At 34.8% G+C, this 27,840-nt stretch overlaps 2 protein-coding genes across 2 annotated transcripts; one reads left to right on the top strand and one right to left on the bottom strand.

Annotated features, from left to right (window-relative positions):
* Nucleotides 1-377: 377 nt before the first annotated feature.
* On the bottom strand, nt 378-12,876 carry LOC122403112 (protein artichoke). Its single transcript, XM_043406445.1, has 11 exons — nt 12,624-12,876; nt 9,346-9,633; nt 9,036-9,273; nt 8,731-8,977; nt 8,021-8,275; nt 7,457-7,773; nt 6,633-6,930; nt 5,003-5,483; nt 4,447-4,710; nt 2,082-2,310; nt 378-714 (listed from the first exon to the last, which is right to left on the bottom strand). The coding sequence occupies exons 1-11, from the start codon at nt 12,874-12,876 to the stop codon at nt 378-380; spliced, it is 3,207 nt and encodes a 1,068-aa protein (XP_043262380.1).
* An 11,271-nt stretch (nt 12,877-24,147) lies between these two features.
* Nucleotides 24,148-25,318, top strand: LOC122403120. The gene is made up of 4 exons (XM_043406455.1): nt 24,148-24,270; nt 24,327-24,370; nt 24,444-24,709; nt 25,173-25,318. The coding sequence occupies exons 1-4, from the start codon at nt 24,225-24,227 to the stop codon at nt 25,279-25,281; spliced, it is 465 nt and encodes a 154-aa protein (XP_043262390.1). The 5' UTR covers nt 24,148-24,224; the 3' UTR covers nt 25,282-25,318.
* The last annotated feature ends 2,522 nt before the right edge of the window (nt 25,319-27,840 follow it).

Below are 27,840 nucleotides of genomic sequence, written 5' to 3'. Positions count from 1 at the left end.
AAACTTCATAAATCTATTAATAATACTTTCACAAAGATACAATGAGAAATATAAAAATTAAAAAAAAGTGTTTACCGTATAGAAGAAGAGAATAAGTGGTGGAGACGCATCTGTGTCTTTTCGGCGGGGAAAAAATTCGGTCGATGAGCGAGGGAATACTGTACCGTGTGTGAAAGACAGACACACAAGACTACCGGTCAGCGTATATTTTTACAAAAATAAATACACGACGTTCAACGCCCTCGCAGCTCTGGTAACGCATAGAACTTATGTACAACCACAATCCACGCCGCGACGTCGTCACGATCGAGGTCGCTATTATTTACACGGCTAATTCTGGGACGTACGAAACTCGACGTTCCTTCTTTCTTCTCTCTTCACGCTAGAAAGCCGCAGGACATGACGATTAGGATCAAGGACAAGGCACCCGTGAACTTCGTCGATGAGTCGAACGCATTCTGCGTCAAAATCTGACACTGAGAGCTCCGAAAGTGTTTAACGTTTCCTTCGGAGTCCCTCGCGAGCACGCACAGCTCGTACTTCGACCTAGAGTCCTGGAGATCCTGAATCGTGAATGATCGCTCGCTATAGACGAGATCTTTCTCTATGGCCGACTTGCTGCTTCCGGATTCGCGTACCACCACGTAGAAGTCACCGATGTCTTCTCGCGACGTCACATACCAGGTTGCCTTCCAGCTTTTGTCGTCCTCGTTGCTGGAAGATATGGTCAATATTTAGCTTCTTCCAGTATGTTCTTAGATTTAAAATAAAAGGTACGGAAGCAAAATCTTCTTTAAGACTAAGGGTTCTTTGTAACAGTATTTTTCAACCTTTTGGTTTCGAACCAAAAGTAATCGATAATTAGGTTTTTAATTTTAGAAATGAAAATCACCAAAGTGTAAATTGAATTTAAATTAAATTGAAATTTTTATGTTAACTTATATTTCTGTAAAACACATTTTGTAATTTATATAGTATGCAAGTAATGCATTGTAAAAATAAAAGAAATCGATAATTGGGTTTTGAATTTTGGAAATGAAAATAACCGAAGTGTAAATTGAATTTAAATCAAATTCAAATTATTTGGATAACTTATACTTCTGTAAAACACAGTTTGTAATTTATACAGGGTGTTCGACCATCTCTGGGAAAAAATTTTAATAGGAGATTCTAGAGGCCAAAATAAGACGAAAATCAAGAATATCAATTTATTAATTCAGGCTTCGTTAAAAAGTTATTAAAAAATTAAATTAAAAAATTTCAAATCATTGTAAAAAAATTATTTTCGGTTTCGGGGGTCAATTACAATTATTTTTGGTCAATAGACATACCCCCGAAATCCTACTCACTTCAAAGAAAAAAAATTCTTTATCGAAACTATAATGTCTAATCAGAACTTATTTTACTGAAATTTCATGCATATGTTTAAAACAGCATAACTCTCGAACGGATTAGAGGATTTTAATGATTCAAAATTTAAACAATGCGTATTAATGGAGCCCCACAAAAATGGGCCGAAAAAATGCATTGGATGTAAAGTCTACTCTCAGATTGCCGTTCTACAGGCGGAACTTTAAGCGTTAATGACTTTTTAACGAAGCCTTAATGAACAAATTAGTATTCTTAATTTTCATCTTATTTTGGTCTCTAGAATCTCCCATTAAAGTTGTTCCCAGGGGTGGCCGAACACCCTCTATAGTATGCAAGGAATGCATTGCAAAAATAAAAATAATCAATAATTGGGTTTTGAATGTTAGAAATGAAAATGGCCGAAGTGTAAATTGAATTTAAATCAAATTGAAAGCTTTTGTTAAATAATAAAATATTTTTGTAAAATACACTTTATAATTCATACAGTAACTATGCAAGTAATGCATTGTAAAAATGAAAATAATCGATAATTGGGTTTTGAATCTTAGAAATGAAAATTACCAAAGTGTAAATTGAATTTAAATTTAAAGTCAAATAAAGATATGATATTTATCTATTAATTTCGATCCGAAATCTTGAAAATTAAAAGGGAAGTAGACAAAAAAGAGATTGCTTTGGATTCAGTGATCCAATTGGAAGGGAATACGTACTACTCGATATTTCGATATTTCACGTCTGGGGTGATGTCGAATTCCGGATACTCCTTGACCTCCCTTTCTCCACAACCCATCAAATCCTCTGTGACTTCCAATATGAGCTTCCCCGCGAGGAAATGTGGAGTTCGACAGCTGACGTTCGACCACTCCTTCGGCATTTCGGTGTGCGTGTTCAGCCACCTCTTCAGGGGCCTCACGTAACAGTCGCAGTGCAATGGGTTTTCTGAAAATCAAATTTATTACACATTAGTTTCCTTTCTACGCATTTATTTTATCGATTTTATTTAATGCTTGCGAGACAGGATGCGTTAAAGAGAAGACATACAAGGACACGAAATATAATACAGAGGTTTAGCAGTAGCTGTTTTACTGCCTATCAAAAAACTTATGAACTTGCCTTAAAAAATAAGATGGGCAGAACAATGCTGCTAAGATGAAGAGGGAAGGAACGAATGAAGAATTGTGAGAAATTGAGAAAAATAAAACAACGGAAATACCGTTAAAGGGTCATTCCATGCGAAGTCGGACACCTTTTGGAGTACCATGTCGGATTTTGTTCTAATTTGAATATGTTGTAGTCTTTAGTGATATTTAGTGAGAATTGTTTGTTATAAAATTACTTACTTCATAACAGCTACAACTTTTGATTTTTCACTGTCTGAATAAATTCGGGCAGTTAAATATGTTACTTCTTTGGTTGGAGTAAATGAATGAAAATGATGTGTTCCACAGATTGTTGTAGACAGTTCACGTCTTTCCAGCAAGAATTCCGAATGTTTCTTATATTCTTCTGTTGAGCTAAATTCAAAATGTATATTTTTAATATTGACAGTTGCCCAATCAAATAATTTTTGTGGTGTTGTTATCTGGTCTTCCAACGGCTTTTGTACACTAGCTCGAGCAGCAAGGCGTTTTAAGGAACCACTAATACCATCGCATCCATTTTTGCCATGCGATGTTGCAAAGTAATGCCATTTGGCGTTGATTTCAAAGTCTTCAAAATCGAAACTAAGATTCAATAAATTTTATTTATTTTTGTACTGCAATGATGCTCCGTCAGAAAAATATTTGATTTTCTTGACAATTGTGGCATGTGTTTCTTTCAAAAATTTCACTAATTTCTTTTGGTATAAATGGACTGCAGTATTGTCATGTTCGGGACAATCCGAAATAATTACAAAGTTGTCATGGTTTAGACAATTATCCAACAGATAATATGCAATAAATGTGAGTATTGTCACTTGTTTGTTGGACCAATGATAATTGGTTACGACGCCACAAAAATTATTTGATTGGGCAACTGTCAATATTAAAAATATACATTTTGAATTTAGCTCAACAGAAGAATATAAGAAACATTCGGAATTCTTGCTGGAAAGACGTGAACTGGCTACAGCAATCTGTGGAACACATCATTTTCATTCATTTACTCCAACCAAAAAAGTAACATATTTAACTGCCCGAATTTATTCAGACAGTGAAAAATCAAAAGTTGTAGCTGTTATGAAGTAAGTAATTTTATAACAAACAATTTAATCCGGTAGAGGATCATTGATAGAATCCAACCATTATTCCTTAACCAGAATCTAATCCCATCACATTCCATCATATCCTATCCCACCTCCCGATGGAAGAATACTCAACACCTTCTCGTGGTTTCCATTGAACATTGACAACTTAAATGTGTATAATGCTAAGTGTCATTGACAAAGAGTGAGTGCCCAAAAACTGTTAGACCTTCCAGCAGTCCAACACCTTACGTATAACAATATTTCCTTTAAAGGAAGAAACATAACGTACTTGGAAAAAGATTTGTATAAATAGATTTCCAGTATTCATGTTATTTATCAATTTTAATGAGTATTCTTTTAATGCCACTTTGCTACTTCAGTATTCTATTATAGAATCGTAGGAGAGACGTTAAATATCTTAAAATATATGTATAGTAGATTTTAACACATAAATTTTTAAAATTGCAATATCATACGTATCTCTTTGCAAATGCAATATATCCTTTTCCTTCTTTTTGATCTTTAAGGAGATATTATACTAGTTTTATCTGGCACACAAGAGAGTTTTGTTTTTTTTTTATTATATTAAAAAATAGAAAAATTGTCACATTCCTTGTACAACTCATATTAAAATAGTAGTTCAATAGACAAAATGAAGATCCAAATTTTGGATACACTGAAGAAAGAATAAAGACTATAGGCAATATAAAAGTAACCAAACAGGAAAACAACTAAAGACTGTATAATATAATGAGTTTAGTTTTGACACAACACGAAGGATACAAGAGACATAAGCATAAAAAAGCAACACTGTATAGAAATTTTCATTTCTAACGTTTGTGTGTTACCAGAATACTGTAGTTTCGTGCCATTTTCTATGATCTTCATAAAGTCGTCGTCGAAAATGCCTATCTCGTTGGACTCCACGTCGAGGATCTTCAAATTCGGCAACAGTAGAATTTTGTTTAGCGGTATATGGCTCAGATGATTGTGACTCAGGTGCAGATTAGTCAGATTCAACGGTGGATCGAAGATGTCCTTTTCGGAAATGTCGTTGATCTCGTTGTAGGAAAGATCCAGCGTCTCTATGGCCGTCAAGTTCCCGATCACATCTAGAAAATGCATTTAACACTTTGACTGCCACGTCACCTATATGTAGGTGACAGACTTTACCACTATGATACTAGAAAAATTCATTCTCAAGTTAAGACGTTAAGGGAAATAAAGGATAGAATTTGCGAATTTTAGCAAGGTTACAAAAATAAGTACTGAAACAAATGTTAGACTATGTAGCTTACAATGGTCTGAAATCAAAATTTTACTTTTGCAGAATATTATTCGGTTTTGATCTGATAATGGAACAAACGTTCAGTTACCAATGTTCGAAACAAGTTAATTACTCACATCTTCGAATCTCGTTAATATTGTTGTGACTGATGTTCAACGACTGCACCTTCTTCGTGCCGATGGTAAGTTCGAAAGTCAGCACAGGCATAGTGTTGTACGATATATCAATGTCTTTCAGCCTGTAAGGGATCCACGGGTCGTTTGGAAAGGTTTTCCTGGTGACGAAAGAGATTTTGTTGTGGCTGAGATTGAGCCTCTCCAGGGATAGACAATCGTCTAGTAGCCCATGAGTCTTATTGTCCAGACTCTCTAGTTTATTGTGCGAAAGATCGAGCGTTCTTAGGGAAACGAGACCCTGGAACGCTCCGTTTGGAATATGACTAAGTTCATTGCTTGTCAAATTCAACGTCAGCAGTTGCAATAACCCTTCGAAAGCCCGGCTGCTCACGTTCGATATCCGATTATTGGCCAGATTCAGCTCGAACACTATTGGCAGGCGTCCGAATGCTGACTTTCCTAGCTGAGTTAGCTGATTGTCCTGAAATTATTATTCGTAGGTAACTGCCTTTATGGATTTATCGTTAATTCGTTAAACCAATCGACGACCATTATTATTCTCGGTATCTGTACAGCTCGAGATATATCCACGCAATTGTTTCAGGTCATAACTCTGTTATTAATGTATTTACGAAAAAATGTCAAAGGACAAAGGGAAATGGCTCAAAGAGTACTACATCCGCAGGATGTCAGAATTTTTTTTTCAAATTCAACAGTGCATGTGCAATTAAGAATGGCATCCTTTCTTTAAATTGAACTGCATATCTTTTGTTGCACAGATCCGTTTCCCTGTTCATTCTACTTAAAAAATTATTAAGGTATCATGGCAAAAAAATTATTAGTTTCCGAGATATTTTCAAGAAATATCTTTATTGAAGAAGATGCTCAAACGCTTCTCCATTACATTGTAAACATTTCCGATAACGTTTTTTTATTGTTTTCATGACTGCGTTTAAACTATCTGTATTTATCGCTGTACTTTTCAGTATGATCTATTCTCTCATAGTCATGAAGCGTTTGAGCATCTTCTTCAATGAAGATATTTCTTGAAAATATCTCGAGAACTAATAATTTTTTTGCCATAATACCTTAATAATTTTTTATGTAGAATGGACAGGGAAATGGACTGTGCAACAAAAAATATATATTTCCATAAAAAAAAGGATGCAATTCTTATTGCACATGGACTGTTAAATTTGAAAAAAATTTAGGGTCTATAGATGAAGTGCTCTTCGAGCCATTTACCTTTCTTTCTTAGTATTTTTTCGTAAATGCATTAATAACAGAGTTATGGTCTGAAATAGTTGCATGGACGAAGCATAGTCCTACTCCATCTCCAGCATACGTTTAGGAACGTCTTTATACAGAACTATTTTGAAATACATTATGTAAATTGATCAATAAGATATATGTAAACATTTTTTATAAAACAGGTTTCATTACTTTTTAGATACATCTCGTATATAAAGAGTAATATTTAGATGTCTAGGCTAGTCTTCATCATAACGTGTACGATATTCCTTCGTAAAATGTAACTTTTTGATAATGAAAATTCAAAGACTCGACAGCGTTGGCTACCAAATCGAAAACGAGTTAACGACGAGAAATAGATTCGGTTCAATGGTGCAACCTGCATGTGAAGATACTGCAAGCTGTTTAGACTGCTCAGCGCCTCCCAAGGTGGTTTCGTCATATTGTTCGACTGCAGGTCCAGGGTCCTCAAGGTGAGCAGGTTCTCGAAGCTTCCATACTTGAGATTATCGGCCAACCGATTCCTGGAAAGGTCCAACGAAAGGAGAGCGTTCATCGACGGCCAGATGTCCGTGATGGGTATCTCCTCGAGTAAATTGTCTGAAAAGTCCAAAGAGGCCAAGGAGATTGGCAGCTGAAAGATCTTTGTTAATCGGTTGCTCCTGACAGTTAGGACTCTGCAAATCGATACGTCACGATTGTTATAAAAACGTTAACGTCTGTTGTCTAACACGGAATACTAGTTTCGTGTATCCCGCCAATTTTCTTTATTCTTTTACGCGTTGTGAAGCAGTGCTTCTTAACGTGGACATTTAAAGTTTCAAATTGAAATCACTGAAGCAAAAGTTGAAGTTTAATTCAATCGAATACACGAACCATTAATTTTTAAATAACATTGCCTCCAGGGAGAATCAAATTTTGTAATATCAAATGAAAATTATCAAAAAAATAAATAGAGCATTTGAAAATTACTTATGACTTATTTATAGAATGACGAAACATTTATTAGGGAGATTTACCACCCTAGAAAATTTGAAAAAATAAACGACGAAGCAACGAAAGTTTAGACCCTTTATTATCCTCTTAAAATGTTTCTTGGCCGATATACAAAAATATGAAAATTTTCTTTTTCAATGGTCTATACAAAAATAAAGGAAATCGGCAAGGTACACTAAATTAATATTCGTGAAAATGACCAATCACCTGCAGCTTGGCAACCTAGTCAGACTGCCACGGGCGACGTCGATCAGCTGATTGTAACTCATGTCCAGGTCTAGGAGTGTTGGCAACGGACCAAACGTCGACGGTTTAATCTTTTCGAGAGAGTTATGCGACAGATTCAAGAACCGTAAACTAAACAGTGTTTGGAACACCGCGTTGTGTATCTCGGATAAGTTGTTGTAGGACAAATCGATCGTGTGGAGCTCGTAAAGCTTCGGAAAGGTCTGGCGGGGCACCGAGTGTAACAGATTATGGGAGACGTTCAGGATTTTCAAGCCAGTCATATTGTGCAAAGGCACCTGGAACGAATAAAGATGAAGTTCTTCAGAGTTCTCAACTACATCGTTCTATTTAGAGACTCTATAATCGGAGTCTGGCTATCAACGCCTCTGACGGTCCGCCATTTTAATTCCAAGTGATTAACCGTTTTCTCTAATTTCTCGAAATTAATATAAAATTTTGACAACGTACGATCACACACGATTGGCAATAAGACGACAGACTCTGTTTATAAGGTCTCTAATTCGATTCGATGCTAAACAATACCTGGTTTAGAGCAGTGAATTGGTTGTAACTCAGCTGCAATTCGGTGGCATAGGTCGTGCTGTCAAACGAGTATCTGGATATATTGTCTAGTTTATTATGACTTATATCCAGGACCGTCATGTTCACGCAGTTCTCAAAGGCTCCCGGCTCGATCTTCGCGATCTCGTTATGCGACAAGTTGACCTTCGCCAGAAAGATATCCTTGAATGACAACTTCTCCACTACGGTCACGAAATTCTCAGAGACGTCCAACAACTGGGGAAAAAGGGTCGATGAATGAATAGATTTGCTATACAGTACCTAATTGCTCTTATTAACCCTTTCCCGTACTTTAACGAGTTTGACTCGTGACAAAGATTTTGGCGCAAACATAAATATAACGAGCCAGATTCGCGAACAGAAAGTCGGCCCAAATGTAAACATCACAAGCGAGGCTCGCGGACAGCAAATCACGATCGTGATTGAGTTTTAGTTTCTATCAGAACGCCACAAGAGTTGGTCGCGATTCTTATAACCTCTGTTACAAAGCAGTTTAGCATCATTCTGGTCTGTTTACCGCGCGTTAACGTCTGCCGTTTGGACCCGGATTTCGTCGAGTTAAATGATACGGGAAGGGGTTAAAGGTTTCAAAGTTACGTTTACTACGTGGAAAAAGCCCCGTTTGGTGTCTTTAATATTTTTCAGTATCAATTAATGAATACGATTCGTACCTCGGCAAATTGCAGTTGATTGAACATCTGGTAATCGATTTTCTTGATAAAGTTCCTGGCCAGGTCGATGGTGCCTATCCTCGTGACCGGTCCGAAGGTTCCTCTGCCAATGTCGTTGATCTGATTGTCGCTCAAGAACAGCCTTACCAGGAAACGCATTCCGCGAAAGGTGTTGGAATCGAGTTTTCTGATTTTATTGTGGCTCAGATTGAGCACCTTCAACAGCGAGTTCCTCGCGAAGGTGCCTCTGCGATCGGTAAAGGATGGGCAATAAAACGAGAGGCGAGACGAATTACTTTACGTACCTCTTCAAGTCCGCAATCGCATTGTGAGACAGATTGCACCAACCCATTTTAGTCAGGTCGGCCAAATGGGAACCGTCCAGCTTGTTGATCAAATTGTGGGACAGGTCCACGTACTCGGTGTCCCTCAGGCCTTTGAACTGATTCCTTTGTAGCTCCTTGATCTCGTTGCCGTGGAGATCGAGTCTCTTCAGCTTCTTCAAAGCAGTCAACGCTTCTACCGGAAGGGAGGTCAGGGTTCCTAAGAAAATCGAGATACCAAATCAGAGAGAAGATCGAAATCAATGGAGTTTCCTTTTACGAAACCCAGTACCGTTACTGATCTCCAGTTTTTCGATTTTAGCCGCCGCCGCGCTCTCGGCGAAGCTGTCCGCCGGCAGAGTGGCGATTCGATGACCGGCGATGCTCAGGATACTCAGGTTTCCCAATATCTGCAAAGCCTCGCGCGGGAATTTTTCCAGAACGCTGTTTATCACGTACAGCTCCTGGAGCGTCCTGTTCACGCCGAGAAAACTGTGCTCCTCGATCCGTCCCAAAGGCGTGTCGACGAACTTTAGGACTCGAACGTCCAGGGGATAAAGCGCTGGACCGTAAAAACGTCCTAAAAACGAAACACAAATGGACGAACGAGCTAAACTTGGGGCTCTAATTACTAGACTGCGAATGTTTATGTATTTGGGGGAAATTTTAATTCTTAAAAAATTACAGAATGCACTTAATATGCAGAAATATAAGAAATACTTAAAGATACGAATTATTATATTTAGGGGTTAAGACAATCCTCTACAAAGTTCCCATTTTATTAATATTAGAACTATCAAAGCAGTCAAAATGACCCATTCGCAATTTCTAATAACACTTGTAGAAAATTTACCGTAATTTTCTATAAGAGAATAAATAAACACTTATTTCCATTTCATTATATATTTCTTCACGTACCTATGGTTTTAATTTCTTTGGTACCAATAGTCACACTATAACTGTTGGTAGTTCTAGTGTTAATTTTATTAATAAAAATATGAATTTGCATAAAGATCGGCAGTCTATATACTTATCTATGATTTTTAACTTTTGTGTTACACAAAAAAAATGAGTGACAATGTAAATTAAATTGTTTTCTATGTATAAAAGAGGTATGTTCTTTCTTCGATGACGAATTTTATTATGATTTTTTTGGTTTAATATGCGAAAACAACTGAAGATAGCTGCACATAGTTTTATATTCAACTATTATTTCTTGATTTGATTTAGTATAACTCAAGGATTATCGTAGAATTGCAAAAAAAAATGATCGGCGATATAAATTAAATTTCTCTCCATGTATATGTGCTTTCTTTAACGACGAATTTTATTATGATGTTTTTGGTTTAATATGGGAAAACAACTGAAGATAGGTGCAAATATACTTGCAGACAGTTCTATATCCAATTATTATGTTTTGATTTCATTTAGTATAATTTGAAGATTATCGTAGAATCCATTTCTGACAGAATGCCTATCATGCTTCAGTTAAAACTTCGTAGCTTTGTTAATTTTGCAAATTTTGTCTTAAAATTTGTATAGGAAGTTGATTTCTTTCAGTACTAAATGAAAAGTATTAGTAGAAGCAATTGTTATTTAGTGAAGATCTTATACGAATTTTACGAAAATCTCCATCCATATGAATTCGTTATAATTTTTGCACATTTGTAGATATACATTGTTTAATATATAATGGAGAAATCTCGTTGCTTTCGCACTACTCTTTTCTCGGTAACATTTTTTTTCTTGAGGAGGCACTGTATTTGTCATTCGTTAGTATCGCTAGAGTCATCGCGAGGTTGACGTTGCACGAAGCGTTATACAGGGGCGGACTTCTAGTAAATTAAATTTTGCTGTTAAGTCATATTTCCGTAAATTAACTTAAAAAGAAAAAGTGACTCTTAATTACATTTTATATTTTTCAATTCAATGTATGTCTCGAGTTATATTAACTTATACATTAAAATAAAAGACTTCGTCTAATATCAACTACAAATTAATAAAATCGGATATTTTCATTAAATATTTAAACAATTGTTCCGAAGGATTACTTACTATGTAATTTAGGTCAAACAATATTATAATTATAATAATTTTAATAGAATCATAACAATAAAATTAAAAATAGCCAAATACTTGAGGGTTAATTTTGATCCCTTAAACTGAATTTCCGTAGCAAAAAAAATATTGTATAACATATATTTACATGTTTCTCGAAAAATGATGTTTTGCATTTATCGTTTAAAAAAATTTCATGTACTTATAACAGCTGTAAATACACGTATATAGCTTCAAGAAACTTTTAAAAAGTGTCTATACCTGAAAATTAAAATACAGAATAGAATTGTATACAATCTAGAAGTAAATTAATCAATTTAAACTAACTTATTTAATACATTCCTAAGCATTTTGGTTAATTAAAATAAAGGGTATTTCTAAGAAACGAAGCTTTTTTCCATTAATTTCTTTTTCACGAATGTGTATCAAATTTGTTGGTATTGCTAAACAGTAGAAAATAGCAGAACTATTCATTTTTGCATAGAATCTTCTATTTCGTTATCAGAAAGTAGATCATGATCTTATACATATTTGGAGTTCTTAATAGTTAGAGGAGGAATGCAATTCTTTTCTTTCAAATTATTCATTTAAACGTTTTGGCCGATTCTGTTACATTCGATATTTTTAGTAATAATGCCATTTTATTTGCAACCAATTCAAAATAAAATAGTGTAAAGTGACAAAGAAAAGTACTCCTATCATTTTATAGAGTTTATACTCGTACTACTATGCTTCTCATATACAGGATGGTTCACGCAACTCGTGCAGCTCTATAACTTCCAAAATATGCATTGCACGAAAAAGTTTGTATTCAAAAGTTGCATGGCTTAAAGGGATACATAATTTAGTGCATTTATTTTTGTTATAGGAGGAGGCGATTCGGAGATTTGAAGGTCAACTTTGTTTTTTTAAATAGAATACTATATTTTTTATTTCAAAATATGGAAGAATATCGAATTCTGAGTAGAAAAGTATTGACCTTTATTAGCCCTAAACCTTATAACTAACGAGTAATTTCAATTCATTTCTTGACAATTTTCTTCCCGTAATATCAAATAATGAGTAATAATAATAATGAGTAATTTCACTTGATTTCTCGATAATTTTCACTGTTCTACAGAAATCTGTAACAAGATTGAATCTCCAAATTCTTATTACGTGAAGAAAATTCTCAAAAAATAGGGTCAATATTTTTTTACTCAGATTCGATATTTTCCATGTTTCTATATAAAAAATATAGTATTCTAATTAAAAAAACGAAATTGAACTTCAAATCTTCGAAAAGTACCCCTTTAAGCCATGTAACTTTTGTATACAAAATTTTTTCGTCCAACGCATACTTTGGAAGTTATAGCGTTGTACAAGTTGCGTGGACCATTCTGTATTTCCATAGATTTCTACAGTTTCAAAATGTTGTTTATCTCCGGGTTAAGGATCATTCCTTGTTAACGAGGTCGTTGAAAATATGAAAAATGCTGTTCGATTCGAAAAAACGGATAATATTATACGCACCTATATTACATTTGTACAAAATTAGCTCCTCGATGGGCATGCCCTCGTTGCCTAAATTGGAGAACGCCAGGCTGAGGCTGGCGAGATTGGTGTTCTCGCAACGAACGTAAAGGCCTCTGTCGCTGCCACGAAGACACACGCAGGGGTAGATGTACTTAGATTCCTTGGGACACCTGAACCGCGGCCCGGGTGGAACGTAGCCGCCCATGGCGGACAGGACCATGGCCCATAATAACGGGAAAAGAAGTATCATCTGCGGGGCAGACAATGGCGGCGTTCTAATTAAACGTTTCGTTCTCATTCGTCGTGCTACCCGGGGCAAAATACGCTAATGGGAACGATCGCTCGTAAAAACAACTTTTATTAGTCACCGCTACTGTCGCAATTGCGCCGTTTTTACGCGAAACGTGAGAAAGTTTTTCCCCGCGCAGGTCCGTTGGCCCCGCGTCAGATTCGTGCCGCGATAGCGCGGCGCCAATTAAAATTTCCCTCGATTCGAAACCCTTACGGACAACCAGCCTTCTCGTTTTTTCAGTTTCGTTTGGAAAAGCCGTGATTTATCGCGTTTCGAAACTGCCTCGCGTCGACCGATTTCCGCATCAGCGGCCTCCAGAAACAATTACGAGCGAAGGTAAACGCGTCGTACGAACATTTCCAAACAGACATTCAGCCGAAACTGGCAGAATTTTTAATTAATTATCGAGCACTTTTACTTAATAAGTTTTGTATAAATGGGAAATTTTTGTTTTTCCTACGTTGAAAATGGAGTTAATGGAGTCAGAGATATTAGACTGTCACCCAAAGGAAAATTGAGTTTATGGTATAGTGGTATAATACTATAATAATTTATAATATACATCCTAGAACAAAATCCTCTAATTTTTCAAAAATCGTAATTCAATTTCAATTCCTCAAACAATGCTAATTAAAAAAATAGTTGGGATTTACATATTTTGCCTTAAATTATCTGTAGTTGTTTGGAAATTTGTCAACGTTTAAAATACTGATCGTTCTTTTACCCTCTAATTTCGTCATTAATAGCACGCACACGAGCGATGCAACAGTTACAGTTAATTCTTTCGCAACACGCTTTGAAACGGTTTACTCAAATGGCACGGCACGTCCTTCATATTTTGCCTTTCTGATTTACCGATGAATATTAAAGTATAAGAATAATAAAGTTTCTATGAAACTAAACACTGTAAACGTAAATAAAGGTTTCGGAGATGGTCTGATTCCCCCACTAGCTGTTAAATCATTCTGAGTTCTTTATGGCTAGGGTAATTTAGATCGCTTTTAACTCCTCTTCGAATTTCGTATTTTTTTGCCTTTTTTCTAATTTTAAACCTGTTTGCGTTTTCAGTGGTACATGTTTGTTAATTATTATAGACTCAATACTTTAAATATACAGGTTGAGTCATTTAACTCTTTCACCTTAATTTTTCTTATAAACTGCATGTATAAAAACATGTTTCGAACGAAACTTGTTTGATATGAAGACGTGCATACACGGTAACAATTAATTTGTTGCTATTTTCCTTTTTTATCAAATTTTTCTGCATTCAAACGTTTTGCTCTTGCAGAGTTTTCATTCAGAGGTACCATGAGCAAGGATCATATCCCGCTTTTCAATATTACTAAATTTCATTATAACGACGATATTTGTCACGTTCGCTTCTGCTAATGACTTATCACTGCAGAATTGATTCATGCAGAAATAACATTAGAAGATTCTACATGTTGCTAAACATTGAAATTGAGGCAAGCGTTGCGTGGAATTCTCATACACAAAAGTTTCACAATCCTTCACTGGAGAATATCTCGGTAACTATTTATTTCTGACCCCATGCATCTTAATAAGTTTTTATTCTATATTCAATAGACGTTCGAATAGTGTGATAAATATTGCACATTATGGTTAAAAAATTCAAGGTTCTCTCCATATTTTGATAAAAAAGAAAAACAGCAAAAAATTAATTATTGCTGTGTATGCTCCTCCTTATGCCAAACAATTTTTGTTCGAAACATTTTTTTATATAACTATAGTTTACAAGAAAAATTAAGGTGAATATTAAATGACCCGCCCTGTATACAGGATGTTCGGCCACCTCTGGGAAAAATTTTAAATGAAAATTCTCCAAAACAAGACGAAAATCAAGAATATCAATTTCTTGATTGATGCTCCGTTAAATAGTTATTAACAAAATTGAATTAAAAAATTTCAAACCATTTTGGAAAAATTATTTTTAGTTGCGGGGATCAATTACAATCATTTTTGGTAAATACACACACCTCCGAATTTCTACGCATTTTAGAGAAAAAAATTCCTTACCGAAAATATTATGTCTGACCCGTGACCAGAAATGTTCTACTAAAACATCATGCGTATGTTCAAAATATCATAACTCCTGCATAGATTGGAGCATTTCAGTGTTTCAAAATGTAAAGATTTTAGCGTATTTTAGTGAAGAATATGTAGAAATTCCAAGAATGTTCGAAAAGTTGTTCCTTAACCCCGTAACGTGAGGAAAACCCCCATAAAAATGGTTTAATTTTCAAACGACCATAACTCCTACAATAGTCAAAGGATTTCATTGAAATTTAGTAGAAGTAGAGAACATGGGTACCTACAAAAAATTATTAGACCAAATATCCGTAGCATGTCAAACAAATTTATTAAAAATGAAAAACAAATTTTTAAGAAAAATCGGAGAGTGTGGGTGTCTAAATTCGACAAAATTAAAACATTTCAAGACGTTCTAAAAAAATTATTGTCAGTTGCAGGGGTCAATTATAGTTGTTTTTGGTGAATAGACATACCCATGAAATCCTGCGCATTTTCGAGAAAAAAATTCGTGTAGGTGGTCAAATTTTATTAATAACTTTTAACAATAGTTTTGTTAATAACTTTTTAACGAAGCCTCAATTAACAAATTGGTATTCTTGATTTTCGTCTTATTTTGGCCTGTAGAGTCTCTCATTAAAGTTTTTTCCAGGGGTGGCCGAACACTCTGTACATACTTAACACTTTACCAACTGGTACCGATTGACTCGAGGTTATATATGTACGTACTTTTTCTTGTACTTATAGGAATGTTACATCAAACTTTGTGAAAGTGCTTACCACATTGTTTTTTTTCTGTTATTATAGGGTAATTAAATCTAGATTAAAAGATGATTTCCAGGAACATTCTGTAAACAATATTATTTGTTTTTGGATTTTCTACAAACATGGAGATTTCTTACGTATAAAATGTTTGAAATGACTAACATTGACGGAAGTGTTGACATTGTACTAATTTTAAACAAATGACATCGTAATTCTCGTCAAATTGCTACAGTGATTGTAGAACATTTCTACATAAGGAAACCACATATGAAATTTATAAATTTAGAAAATCGTGCTTGAAAAAATTATTAATTCAAAAACCTAATAATATTTTTTATTTCCATGACAACCGATTAATAAGCCACCGGTTGGTAAAGTGTTAAATTATTTTGTCCTTCGTAATAGACGAAACTATCAAGCCTGAAAACAAAGGAAGAATTGCGAAGTGTTAAACTGTTAACTTCTGCGAATATCTGTGACCCACTCGGGATACTCTCTCACTGTGAGCTTAAAAGCCGATCTTCGGATGGAGGTTGGTCGAAAAACCAACGTCCCACGCGTACGGATGATACATTAGGACTAAGCTCTGCGTAGAAATAATAATTTCGTGGGTGCACCGGCTCACGTCGAGGCGCGACTAATTCGTTCGCGGATCGCCGCTATCATATCGCCAGCAGAAACAAAGAAGTCGTAAAGAGACGAACGACCTCGTCGTTGCTGACGCTTCCTCGGAGGGCCGTGTCCGCGGAGGAATTGCGTGCAACGACTGTTATCCACCATGTATCTATTTAATCAGCGATCCGTCCTGACAATTCCGCCCACGAGGTCACCGCGACGAAAGATAAATCATAGACGAAACTCGTTGTGAACAATTACGTTGATTAACTTTTTACAAATACATACTCCGGACGGGGGCTGCCATTCACCGCGACACGATCGTCGCGCTCAAGTGTCGCAAACCAGGAGACACGCTATTGGAAATGCGTGCTGATGCGCTCGGTTGCAGAGTTTTCCGATAGAAAGTGAAATGAATGGGGCTTTCGCGACGCGCGCTCTAATGCAAATACTTTCTATCGTATTATAGCGGGTATAATACCTAAGTGATAGAGATTCAACGGAGAAACGTACTGCTGCGCGATGGTGCTCATTTGGTTAAAGTAAAGTAGTTCAGTCTGGTTGGAATCATGAGCCGTTAGCGGAATATGAATGTTATCTGATGCTCGATACCGTAATCGTCACGAAGATTTCATGTTTTTTCTCTGGAAAAATATTTTTACATATATTATACTCTATATGAACAGAGGAGAAATTTTTTGTTCTACATGGGAAAAGAAGAAACTTTTGTATATCGATTTCGCAATTACCTGCCCCCAAAAAACCCTCATATATCAATTTTCAAGCAAACGTAATATATTTTTAGCATACAAGTAGACCGTATCGAAACCATCATTTTGAATTTCGGAATGCTGATATCCAAATTCATATTTGTATTAATAGAATTAGTGAAATGGGAGCTTTATAGAGGGTAATCTCAACCCCTAAATATAATAATTCGTATCTTATTTTAACTATTTTTTATATTTTTGCATATTAACTCTTTTGTATTCCACTAGCGTTTCTATGGTGACAAATGTAATACGTAGCCATAGCTCAATACAAGAATGTAATTTAGGAAATATATGAATAAAATTTAAATTATAAGTATTTATTCATTTTTGTAAAGAAAAGTTTCTTTATTTTTAGAAGTCACGTCACAAAATTGCAATTGGTATTGCTAGTTGTTATTATTAACGAACACTCTGGAAGTGCAAAGGGTTAAGTGCATTCTGTAGTTTTTTAAAAATTAAAATTTCCCATAAATGCATAAACATTCGCAGTCTAGTAATCACTATGTCAAATACAAAACTCTCAGTTTTATAACACAACTATCTAACTTATATATAACTATCCTATTTACTTTTTATTTGCTGAGCGTTTTTAATGTTATTTAAACGTCAACTTTATCTTTTTAAATAGAAATTTATGTTTATATTAACAGATTTTCATTCCACATGGAAAAAGGAGAAACTTCTATATATGAGACTCTTCTTTATCAGACATGTTTTAGAAAAACGTTAAATAAAATTTATTTAGTTTCGCTGCTCCCAAAGTAAAGAATGGAAAACTAAACCTTACAAACGAAATTTCTTATTCGACATATCTGTATATACATTTCGTTTATATGGCTTAATTTTCCATCCTGTACTTTGGAAGTAGCAAAACTAAATAAATTTTATTTAATGTGTTTTTAAAACGATGTCTGATAAAGAAACGTCTCATATAAAAGTTTCTCCTTTTTCCATGTGGAACAAAAATCTGTTAATATAAATATAGATTTCTATTTAGAAAGAAAAAGTGAATAAGATAGTTGTTATAAAACTGACACAATTAGTGTTTAACATAGTCATTACAAACTTGAATTCCAAAACTCGAAAAAGTTATTAGGTTTGCTTGAAAATTGATATATAAGGAATTCTTGAGGCAGGTGATTACGAAATTGATATAAAAATTATAAAATTCAAAATGGTAGAGTCAATGTAAATGATTTGTATATTAAAAATTGATATACTATATACAGTACAATCATTAATATACAATATCTATTAAGAATTAATAAGTGTACATTTCATTTCGTTGCTTTAATAGAAAATATAACAAAGTACTTTCCAGTTCTTCCAATTATTTAAGAAGTTACCATTACTTTAGAATTAATTAACATCATTTCATAATGATAATTCGTTCTTATAATGCATTAGCTAAGTGTCTGGTGACTTATATGAGTTTACTCGTTTCTCTACTTTCTTGAAATTCCAAATAAATCTGTGATGAATCTACTAGTTACTTTCTCACGTATAATGCAACATAATCCATATTTAAGAAGATAAAAAATAATTATATTTACATTGTAACTTTGGCGAAGAGAACTTTCTATTTGAGCGAATGTGTAGCAGCGTTGAAACGGTTTCGACAGATTCGGTTTCGTGCGAATCTTTGCATAGGTGTGGTAATTATTTTGCGATACAATGAAAAGTGATTTGTATTTATGAAATATTAGAAACTGGTTTTTCAAAGACTGAAATGTTCGAGACTAATAAACCACTCAGTATCGATTTAAAAAAATACCAATTACGAAACGTATTTAAACTGTATGATATTATATTACAATGTGCTTTTTTACATTCTACACAAAATACTATCATATTATTTTTCTAATTTAATGTTGATCTACTGGAAAGAAATATAAAAAATATCGTGGAGTGTAAAGAGTACATTTTTGTTATTTATAATAAACGTTGTTTACGTTGTTCCTTTTATTTTGAGTCGGCAATTTTTGTAGAAAATATAATAAAATACTTTTCAATTTTTCCAATTATTTAAGAAGTTACAATTCTTTTATTGTCACTAAATTTTTGATACGTCTGTTTCTTCGCACAATTCACCTTATAGCTGCGACAATGAAACCGAACTATTTGAATTCGAAACACAAACTGCCACATCTGACACTTAATTAGCAATACAAGGTTCTATTCTCATTGTCACTACACAGTTATGGTATCAAAGCACATAAGGAGAAACACAATTCTACATAAGCACGACGCACACGTATGCCCAGCAATTAATGTATACACTATATTCTTGCATATGTATGTTCTTAAATGTAAATATGTAGATTCGGTGCATACATTATGCAAAAAATGCAAAATAAGTAACACATTTGTATAATTTTCTAATTACAATAAATTTCTATTCACCAAGTGGTCCAAATAAAGAGCAACTAATTATCTTAGAAACCAATGAAAGCATCCATTTCATTTTTTTTTTAAATTAAACGGTCCATGGAAACTAATTTTTCATATGCAATAAATTCTTCGAGGATGATTCTTAAACTTTAGCTAAATTTTTAAAAATGGAGAGCGATATTATTTCTTCGTTATTTGGATAACTCTTATGAAACTGAATAACATTTATTTGATCTATTTATTTTTATAGTTACAGAGTTAAAATAAAAAATTAAAGTCGATTCTATAAAGTTAAAGACAAGTACTATAAGTTATTTCGGTACTTGGTACTAGATGATTTCCAGGAACATTCTGTTAACAATATTATTCTTGTTTGGATTTTCTACAAACATGAAGATTTCTTACATATAAAATGTTTGAAATGACTAACATTGACGGAAGTGTTGACATTGTACTAATTTTAAACAAAGACATCGTAATTCTCGACAAATTGCTACAATGATTGTAGAACATTTCCACGCAAGGAAACCACATATGGTATTTATAAATTTAGAAAATCGTGTTTGAAAAAATGATTCATTCATAAACACAGTTCGTTGCACTGCTGCGTGTCATAAATCATGACAATGCTGTTATAGTTTTGACATGGCAGTAGTTCAATTATTTCTCAATATTTTACTTTTATTTCTTCATGAATTACTGTCTTCTAATCATATAAACGGATTTAAAGAAAAAAGGAAATTCATAACATCGAGCTTGTTGTTAGAGCGTCTAACTGTAGGTATATAATCTCATGAATGACAGGTACCACATGAACTATACATGCACAGGGTGTTTCGGTATAGATAGTACAGTCGAGCATAGATGATTTCTTCATGAAAAAATAAATCGAAAACAAATATAGTTTTCTGCGAGTTCGTTTTCGAGGAAATGAAGCTTTATACATGCCACCGATCTACCAGATTGCACTATAGCGATTAATACTTCATTTTACCAGAATAAAAATTTGTATTAATGAAAAAATATTACTGTATACAACATTGTTGCTCATTGATTTGGTTCAAATATCAATCTCGAAAACGAAGCTACGTACAGAAAATTGTTATCTATATTTTCTATTGATATTTCCATAAGGAACACATTTGATCGTAAAAAATCGCACTCCTTCGACTTTCCAAATAAAAATACGCAATCAAGAACACTTCTAAAAGGCTTGTCAGTACTTGTTTTACAACTTTTTTTTCGAAACGCGATCTTAACACGGTCTGGAAACGAGCCGTCCAATTAACCGTTAGACCGTGGACAAGCGTTTACTATAAAGAGGATCTGCGAGAGAAAAGCGTGGGTCAACGATGATTGCTAATCGAATATTTCTTTTTTTATTTCAACCGGTCGATGATGCGCGAAGGCGAACGGTGGCCTTGAAAAGAAGTGTTTAAAGAGGTCGACGAGACGCGAGAAAAGACAAGAGAACGCGTCAGTGGAATTCAGAGAAATGATATCATTTTTTGGTAACGACGAATCCTGCGATTAAAAACGTCGTCGAGACGTTTCACTGACCTAAGAAACGTAAATCAGCGTAGTTCACGACAGTTCCAGTAATCTAGTAATTCAGAGAGCGAGAAGGTAAAAAGAAAAGCGCGGTGATCTAGTTTCGCTGCTCGTTTATGCAACGTTCCGAACATAATACGAGCCTTCCATGACAGCCAACCATAAATACGTCGTTTACCATAGAAACGATCGTTTTCTAGGAAACTCTGGGAATCATTTTTCAAGCAACTATACAATCTACAAGGTAGGAAATGTTCCGGAACGCGCGTTAAAAGTAAACTTTAACGAACGAGCTAATAGTTCTAATCATATGTATCTCTACGTTCATCCTCCACCATAAAATAACGATATAAGATCAAATTTGGTCGTAAGTAACACCAAGAAACCGATGAAATATCCTCGTTATAAAGATAAATCTATCTTGCGTTATTTTCAATTTTAAATGAATAAGAAGATCGATTAAAGAAACTTTATTTCTATTATTTTACTATGAAGTGTGATGGTTACAGATGATTCTACGAGTAAATGAATTTTCAAGATAAATGCATCTAAAATTAATGAACTTTGATGGAATGTAACAGTTAATTAGAAAGATTAATTCCAACCAATGTGGAAGGGAAAAGTTAAAATAATAAAATATGATTAAAATTTTCGCTGTAATATAAAGACTTAAGGTCAAGAGTGTACGTGCAATATTATTATGCTCATATAAATTATAATATGTGTAATACTAATTTGGTTCTTTAAATAATAAAATAGGCGGCTTATCCAGACCAGTAGAGATCGGAAAACTAAACAACTTCCCATAAATATTAACACTGATTTTATTATTCTTTTCTTACGACGTTAACCACATTATTATAAGAATATTCCGTTTTGCCAAAAATATCGATTTCCCTTTAATGCGGATATAGTCGTACGCAAAACGAAAACACTTGCTCCTTTCACTTATTTCGAACCGACCATAGGCGCTGCTATTAAGATAAAAGCAATGGACCGAATCACTCGGATTTCAAACTCGTATTAAAAATTCTCTTGCACCGGTTCTGCTGACGTAATATCGCATTTGACACTTGATATTTCTTTCCAATCTACGCCCAGTGGATCCGGGGTCGGTGTCCAAAGCAAAATATTGAAGGGAGAATCGAAAGAACGAACGTATCGGGCGTTATTAATCCAAAGAGGCGCGAAGATGTTAACAGAGAATACAATTAAGAAGAAATCTAAGCTCGTGAGAAACCCAGTTTCCGTTCGCCGATCGCGGAAGGAATAACTGACGCGCGAAGAAAATACAATAAAGCCACGCTCCACTTTCCGAGGCCAATTAATGTTATTATAACGACACAGTGGGGGAAAGCTCGAAGAATCTAGAATATAATGTCAATTGTTCGCCGTGTCTTTTGTATATTCAATCCCGAGGAATCGAAATCGACGGAAGAATTGCGTTCTTGTTTCTATTCTTCTCGCGTCAACCGAGACGAGGATATTTTTGTTTCACCGACCGTCCGTTTGCGACAGTTCGTGCCGCGCGATGTAAGGAAAAATTTAATTTTTTCCAGTAACGGGACACGTTCTCTCGCTATCGATAAAATCCTGTTCGAAGTCACGCGTAAATCGATCTTCGGAAAAAATCGTTATTTCCTTCGGATACGTGCACGCGGATGAAAAGACATAGACGAAACGAAATCGAAAGTTCGTTGTTAATGCGAGGCAACCGCCGGAAAATGGTTATCGTGTTTACCAGTTAAACAACGAGCGACCGTATCTCCAACCACGCATTGAAATCACCACTCGGCGCAGCCAGCACGGACGCACGTGGATCGTTGACACACACGCTATCCACGCGATTTTGCTCGCGTTTATCGCACGATCGTGACTCAGAAATATCGAGTAACTTCTACCGCATTTGTTCGAATTAAATATTATGTTGGAAATCTGGTTTTGATCTTTGACAAACGAGAAAGAAAGAAAGTGTGTTCCTTTTTTCTCGGAATAAGAAAATACCTTGTTATCGCACTTTGCCCAAAAAGATTCCAAAAGCACAATGACAGTCGTTGCTTTTTGGACGACCTTGTCCTCGGGTCACATCTTCGTCGTTCGGCCAGTCCGTGTATTCCGTGCACGCGCGCGCGAGTTGGTACAGAGCCAAGAGAGAGAGAAACAGAGAAACAGGAGAAAAAGAGGAATTCACGAAAACGTTTCAGCGAGTCTGTGTCTTCGAGACATTCTGCAAGTGGTTTCTGGATGAGGCTGCCGTGAAAACTGAGCCGCGGCTCGAAGCCGAAGAGAAAGGCAGTCTGAGACGTGAGACCTCTCTCATTGGCAGTTGATACGCGCTGTCCTTTCGTGGACACGCGACTCTTTGACTGTAAACTCAGAATATTTCTACGGGACTGGGACGTTAAGGTCGCGCTCGATTGGTTCATTGGCTACCAGTGCTGTATCTAAACTCGCATTTCCTTCGTGGCAGAAACAAATTCACAATTTTAGCCTCCCTCTTCTACTTCCAACGATATTGGAAACGTTCTCCAAATTGAGGAAAGGATTATCGTCGTTTCGTTGTTTGACTTGAAAAAAAAATTATTTTCTAAAATCCATTGGGTCGACTGTGGCGGTACGCGACCCGCGTTCCTAGTAGAAGAAAGTCAACGCTAGAACGAAGGTAGCTGTTGGTCAAGGCAGGTGAAAGTCACGTAGAGCACGGGTACTTGGCTTCTTCGTCGGCCAGAGACATCTGTTGGACACTGTAAAGCGTTCGTACCGAGATTTTCCACCGATGTTATCGTTCGAACAATTCGTGCACCAGGTAAATGCATCGTCAGATTCATCGATAACGACCGGTTAGCAAGTTTCGACAACGGTCTTTCAATTCCGGTTCGTCGTTCTACGATTTCACCGTCGAAGGTTCTTCGTCGATTTAAACGACCGCGAGGATTTCCGAAGCGACGCGAAACGACCGGATATCCCGGTTAACCGTCGTTTAGATCGTAACGAGAGACACCGTCACGGCTTTTCGAGAGATTACGCGCTCATTGAGGTCGATAAGTTCTCCGAGCAGCACGGTGAACTCCGAGTGCCAGTGAGAGCGGCTGCTGCATCAGCCGAGTATCGAATCGGTGCGCAGAAAATTCCAAAAAGTCTCCTTCGTCGGGAGATTCAAGCATGGATCAGGGAGTTTCGTTGCTGTTTAAATATTTTCTGCTGTTACGTGAGTGCGAAACGCGTTTCGTCCGACGAGAAATACTCAAACGTCTCGTTTTGCAGGCACGTCGATGGCAGTGATCGCTTTACCAACCCTGGGTTACGTCGTAAGGAATCGCGTTTATAGGAAAGGTAATGGCTGTTACCGGGACGAGTTTAACTAAACTTGACTCTCGACAGGATCGACATCGCTTGGAGACGTACGAGGATCTGTCAGCGGAGTCGAGCGATTTCGATCTCTTCGGCAATTTGACCTTCCGATTTTCCTGCGAGGGCAAACAGATCGGTTTGTACGCCGACGTGGACTACGACTGTCGAGTTTTCCACGCCTGCGACGATTTTGGACAAGGATTCCCGGTTATCTGTCCCAACGACACGTTGTTCGATCAAAGAGAACGAGTCTGCTCAGACGAAGGGCACGTCGACTGCGTACACGCGGACGAATGGTACTGTGACCCTCGCAGTACCACGAGCGGGTCTTTTCGGACCCAGAGCTGGAGGCCTGTCTCGACTGTTTTACATTTAATTAGTTTATAAGAAGTATAGAAATAATAAAATTGTAGTTTAAAATGTTTATATACATAACATCAAGGTTCCATTTGGACCCGATCATGGGCTTTCGCGTGAATGCCTAATCGGTACTGCGAAGGTTAATTCATAGTACTTGGACCTTTCAGACCTGGTGGTAACATAATATGTGCACACGATATTTGAAACCTAATAATTTTGTATTTATATTTTCCTGAAATATTCAATAACGTTTTCTAATAGATTTTGCCCTGTGTTTGCAATCTATTTCAAACTGTAGCATGTTATCAGTTTGTAAAATCTGATAGGAAATAATCACATAGTTCCAGGTTTGAAAGGGTTCATTGTCTTGTAGCTTTTCTACGATCAATTTTTTCCTAGGTTTTACTTGAACGAGTTAACGTACTCTATGGAAATGATGGAAGGAAACGATACGAAGCTGGAAGAAATAGAAGAAATTCCTTCGGTTCTACCCCTCTTGCTGCAGTAATGCACCTGAATCTAGCCCCATGTAAAATAATATGGCATGCACAATACACGATTGTTCGAAACATTGCAATAATAAAATGTGCCTGAACGATGCCTTGTATATCTTTAAAAAATCTAGATAATTTTATTTTAGACCCTGAATAAAATACCTTACGCATTAAACTTAGGTTTAGAGAATTTCAGATAGTTATAAGATGTTCGGCTGCTAATGGTAGTCCTGTTAGTGGATAAGTACGTCATTTTAATATAATTGAAGCTAAAAGTATTGAACAATATACAGGTGCACCAACATGAGCTTTTAAATTTAGCTAATAAATATATGTACTACATTCAAATACCTCAATAAACAATTATTAAAAACAACTAAAACTAATCTAACTTCAAAAAAAAAATATTAAAACATTATTAGATAAAAAAATAAAATTTACAATCTAAAATAATTAATATATGGAAATACATAAATATTAAATCTAAAATTAAATCTAAATTTTATTTGTTCAATAAAAAAATCATAATTCAATACTATAATATATAAAACAAAATTAATTGAATTTCTTAAAAAAATAATGAAAAAATATTAAACTAAATATAATCATTTTAAATTTATTATTCTAATACTTTGATTGCTATATAAATAAATTGTATTAATTATCAAAGATATACCAATTACTCTTTCACGAACAGCAAAACTATATGTATAATGTACAAATAATCATTCTCCAAAATTATTAATTTCTATTATATATAAAAAATTATTATTAATGCAACTAAAAATTATTTTTAAAAATCTTTCTTAATAAAAATATTTTTTAAAAATTTTGAAAACTAAATTAATTCACCAAATCCAGTATATTTTTAAATAAAATCAATTTATTTAATTTCGTTTTAGTTTTATAGTTTAATTTAAAACATTTATTTTGTAAATTAATATTAATACAAATTTTTATTTATTGAAAACTATTTTCAAATTAATTTTCATTATTTTAATTTTCAACAGAAACTAATACTATGTATTTATCATTAGTCTTCAAAATTAATGTTTTCAAAAATTAAAGATGATTTTAGATGTCAAATTAAGAACAATTATGAAATGACGTTTGCGGCTTGTAACCAAGCTTCGAATTTAGTTATAAAACAAAGATTTCATTTATTATAAAAGATAGAAGAAACATTTGTTCAACGCTTTTATAAAGTTTAACTCTTTTACAAGTACAATTATGATCGAAGATAGGAGAAAAGAAACAGTTAAAATTGAAAGTAAAAGAAAATGTCGTAAAGGGAGATTGTACAGTTTAAAAAGACAAATATGGTAACGCAAACAAATCGTTTATGTGATATTACCTTCAAGGTTATTTAAAGTTTATCAGTATGTTTTGTAATAACACCATAAAATAACTTTATAGAGTAGTAGATGTCGAGATGAGTTCAACGACATAGGTAGGATCTTCGAATGACCCTGGACTCAGCAGTCCAAGTTCGATCAACACTTCTGAAGCCATTACATTCAATTCATAGCAATAACGCGTGCCCCGTTATAAGAAGATGATCTCTGAGTGTACACAAACATGATTATCAATAAACTATCCCATAGCAGGTATACCCTACTTTACTTCAAAAAAAGAAATTCTTCTTATAATATTTATCAGCAACCATTATTTCAGAGAATATGTTAGAAACGGTACGTACAGCAGAGCCTTACAAACACTTAAGGGGGTAATTTTACTCTATTGGTTCTTTTGAATTTTTGGGGGAAACAGTGAAATACTTTTGTATTAAATCTGAATACATATATTTAAATCTATATTTGAAGAATATATTTTGCCCATACAAAATATTCAATATTTTAGAAGTTACGGTAACCTTAGTAAAGGTCCTTCAAAAAAGATGTCACCATGGTTGCCACGATTTCGGTCGTTTTGCTCATTAAAAATAAACAAAATTAAAAACCATGTTATTCAGAATGGACGTGGTTATAGCTGGAATTAGAATAATAAAAAAATATGAAAAACTAGATATTTAGCAACACTTTAAATTAAAACAATCTATTTTCTGTGTTTTTTTTTATTTTTAAAAAGCATCAGATTTGGAAAATCGTAGTTCAGACGCTAGACACACTGAAGATTTTCTGCAAATCTGTTACTAATCCTTCCATTAGAATTTTAGATATCGTGGCAACCATTTCGAAAAATATGGTTTCAAGAAAGTTGCGTTTGAAGTTTTATATTACGTATTTTATACACGTTACGGACGAACGCATATAACTTTGTTATTTTTTTGCATCTAGTAGTATCCATTAGCAGAAATATTCCCGAGGACATATTCTCGTGGAAAATAGAATAAAAAATAATCGATTTTTTTTATCAGTCTAGAGTAGAATACTCCTTTAAGTGCTTATATTACTAACGAAGCTTATCATTTTGAACATTTAATTCCACTTATATCAAATAACTGTACTTTGAAGGTGTCGCTGTACGGACGAGCAATTTTAAATATTTGGGGAACATTTAGAAAATTGTATTGCATTTATTTTTTCCCCGATTTGAAATATCTAATCATATTT

Source organism: Colletes gigas, unplaced genomic scaffold (assembly GCF_013123115.1).
Source record: "Colletes gigas isolate AHSC1104 unplaced genomic scaffold, ASM1312311v1 Colletes_gigas_Sc00044, whole genome shotgun sequence".
Classification (NCBI taxonomy): Eukaryota; Metazoa; Arthropoda; class Insecta; order Hymenoptera; family Colletidae; genus Colletes; species Colletes gigas.
This window is presented reverse-complemented; position numbering and strand designations above follow the sequence as displayed.

What these genes read in the sequence shown, in the direction of transcription:
- LOC122403112 (XM_043406445.1), bottom strand. Translation starts at nt 12,876, where the DNA reads ATGATACTTCTTTTCCCGTTATTATGGGCCATGGTCCTGTCCGCCATG. An exon ending in ATCAACTGCAATTTGCCGAG is followed by an intron (nt 8,276 to 8,730) that starts GTACGAATCGTA and finishes CTTTTTCCCCAG; the next exon opens with TTGTTGGACGTCTCTGAGAA. An exon ending in CACGAAACTACAGTATTCTG is followed by an intron (nt 2,311 to 4,446) that starts GTAACACACAAA and finishes TTTGATTTTCAG; the next exon opens with AAAACCCATTGCACTGCGAC.
- LOC122403120 (XM_043406455.1), top strand. Translation starts at nt 24,225, where the DNA reads ATGGATCAGGGAGTTTCGTTGCTGTTTAAATATTTTCTGCTGTTAC. An exon ending in TACCAACCCTGGGTTACGTC is followed by an intron (nt 24,371 to 24,443) that starts GTAAGGAATCGC and finishes GACTCTCGACAG; the next exon opens with GATCGACATCGCTTGGAGAC. An exon ending in TGCGTACACGCGGACGAATG is followed by an intron (nt 24,710 to 25,172) that starts GTACTGTGACCC and finishes ATTTTTTCCTAG; the next exon opens with GTTTTACTTGAACGAGTTAA.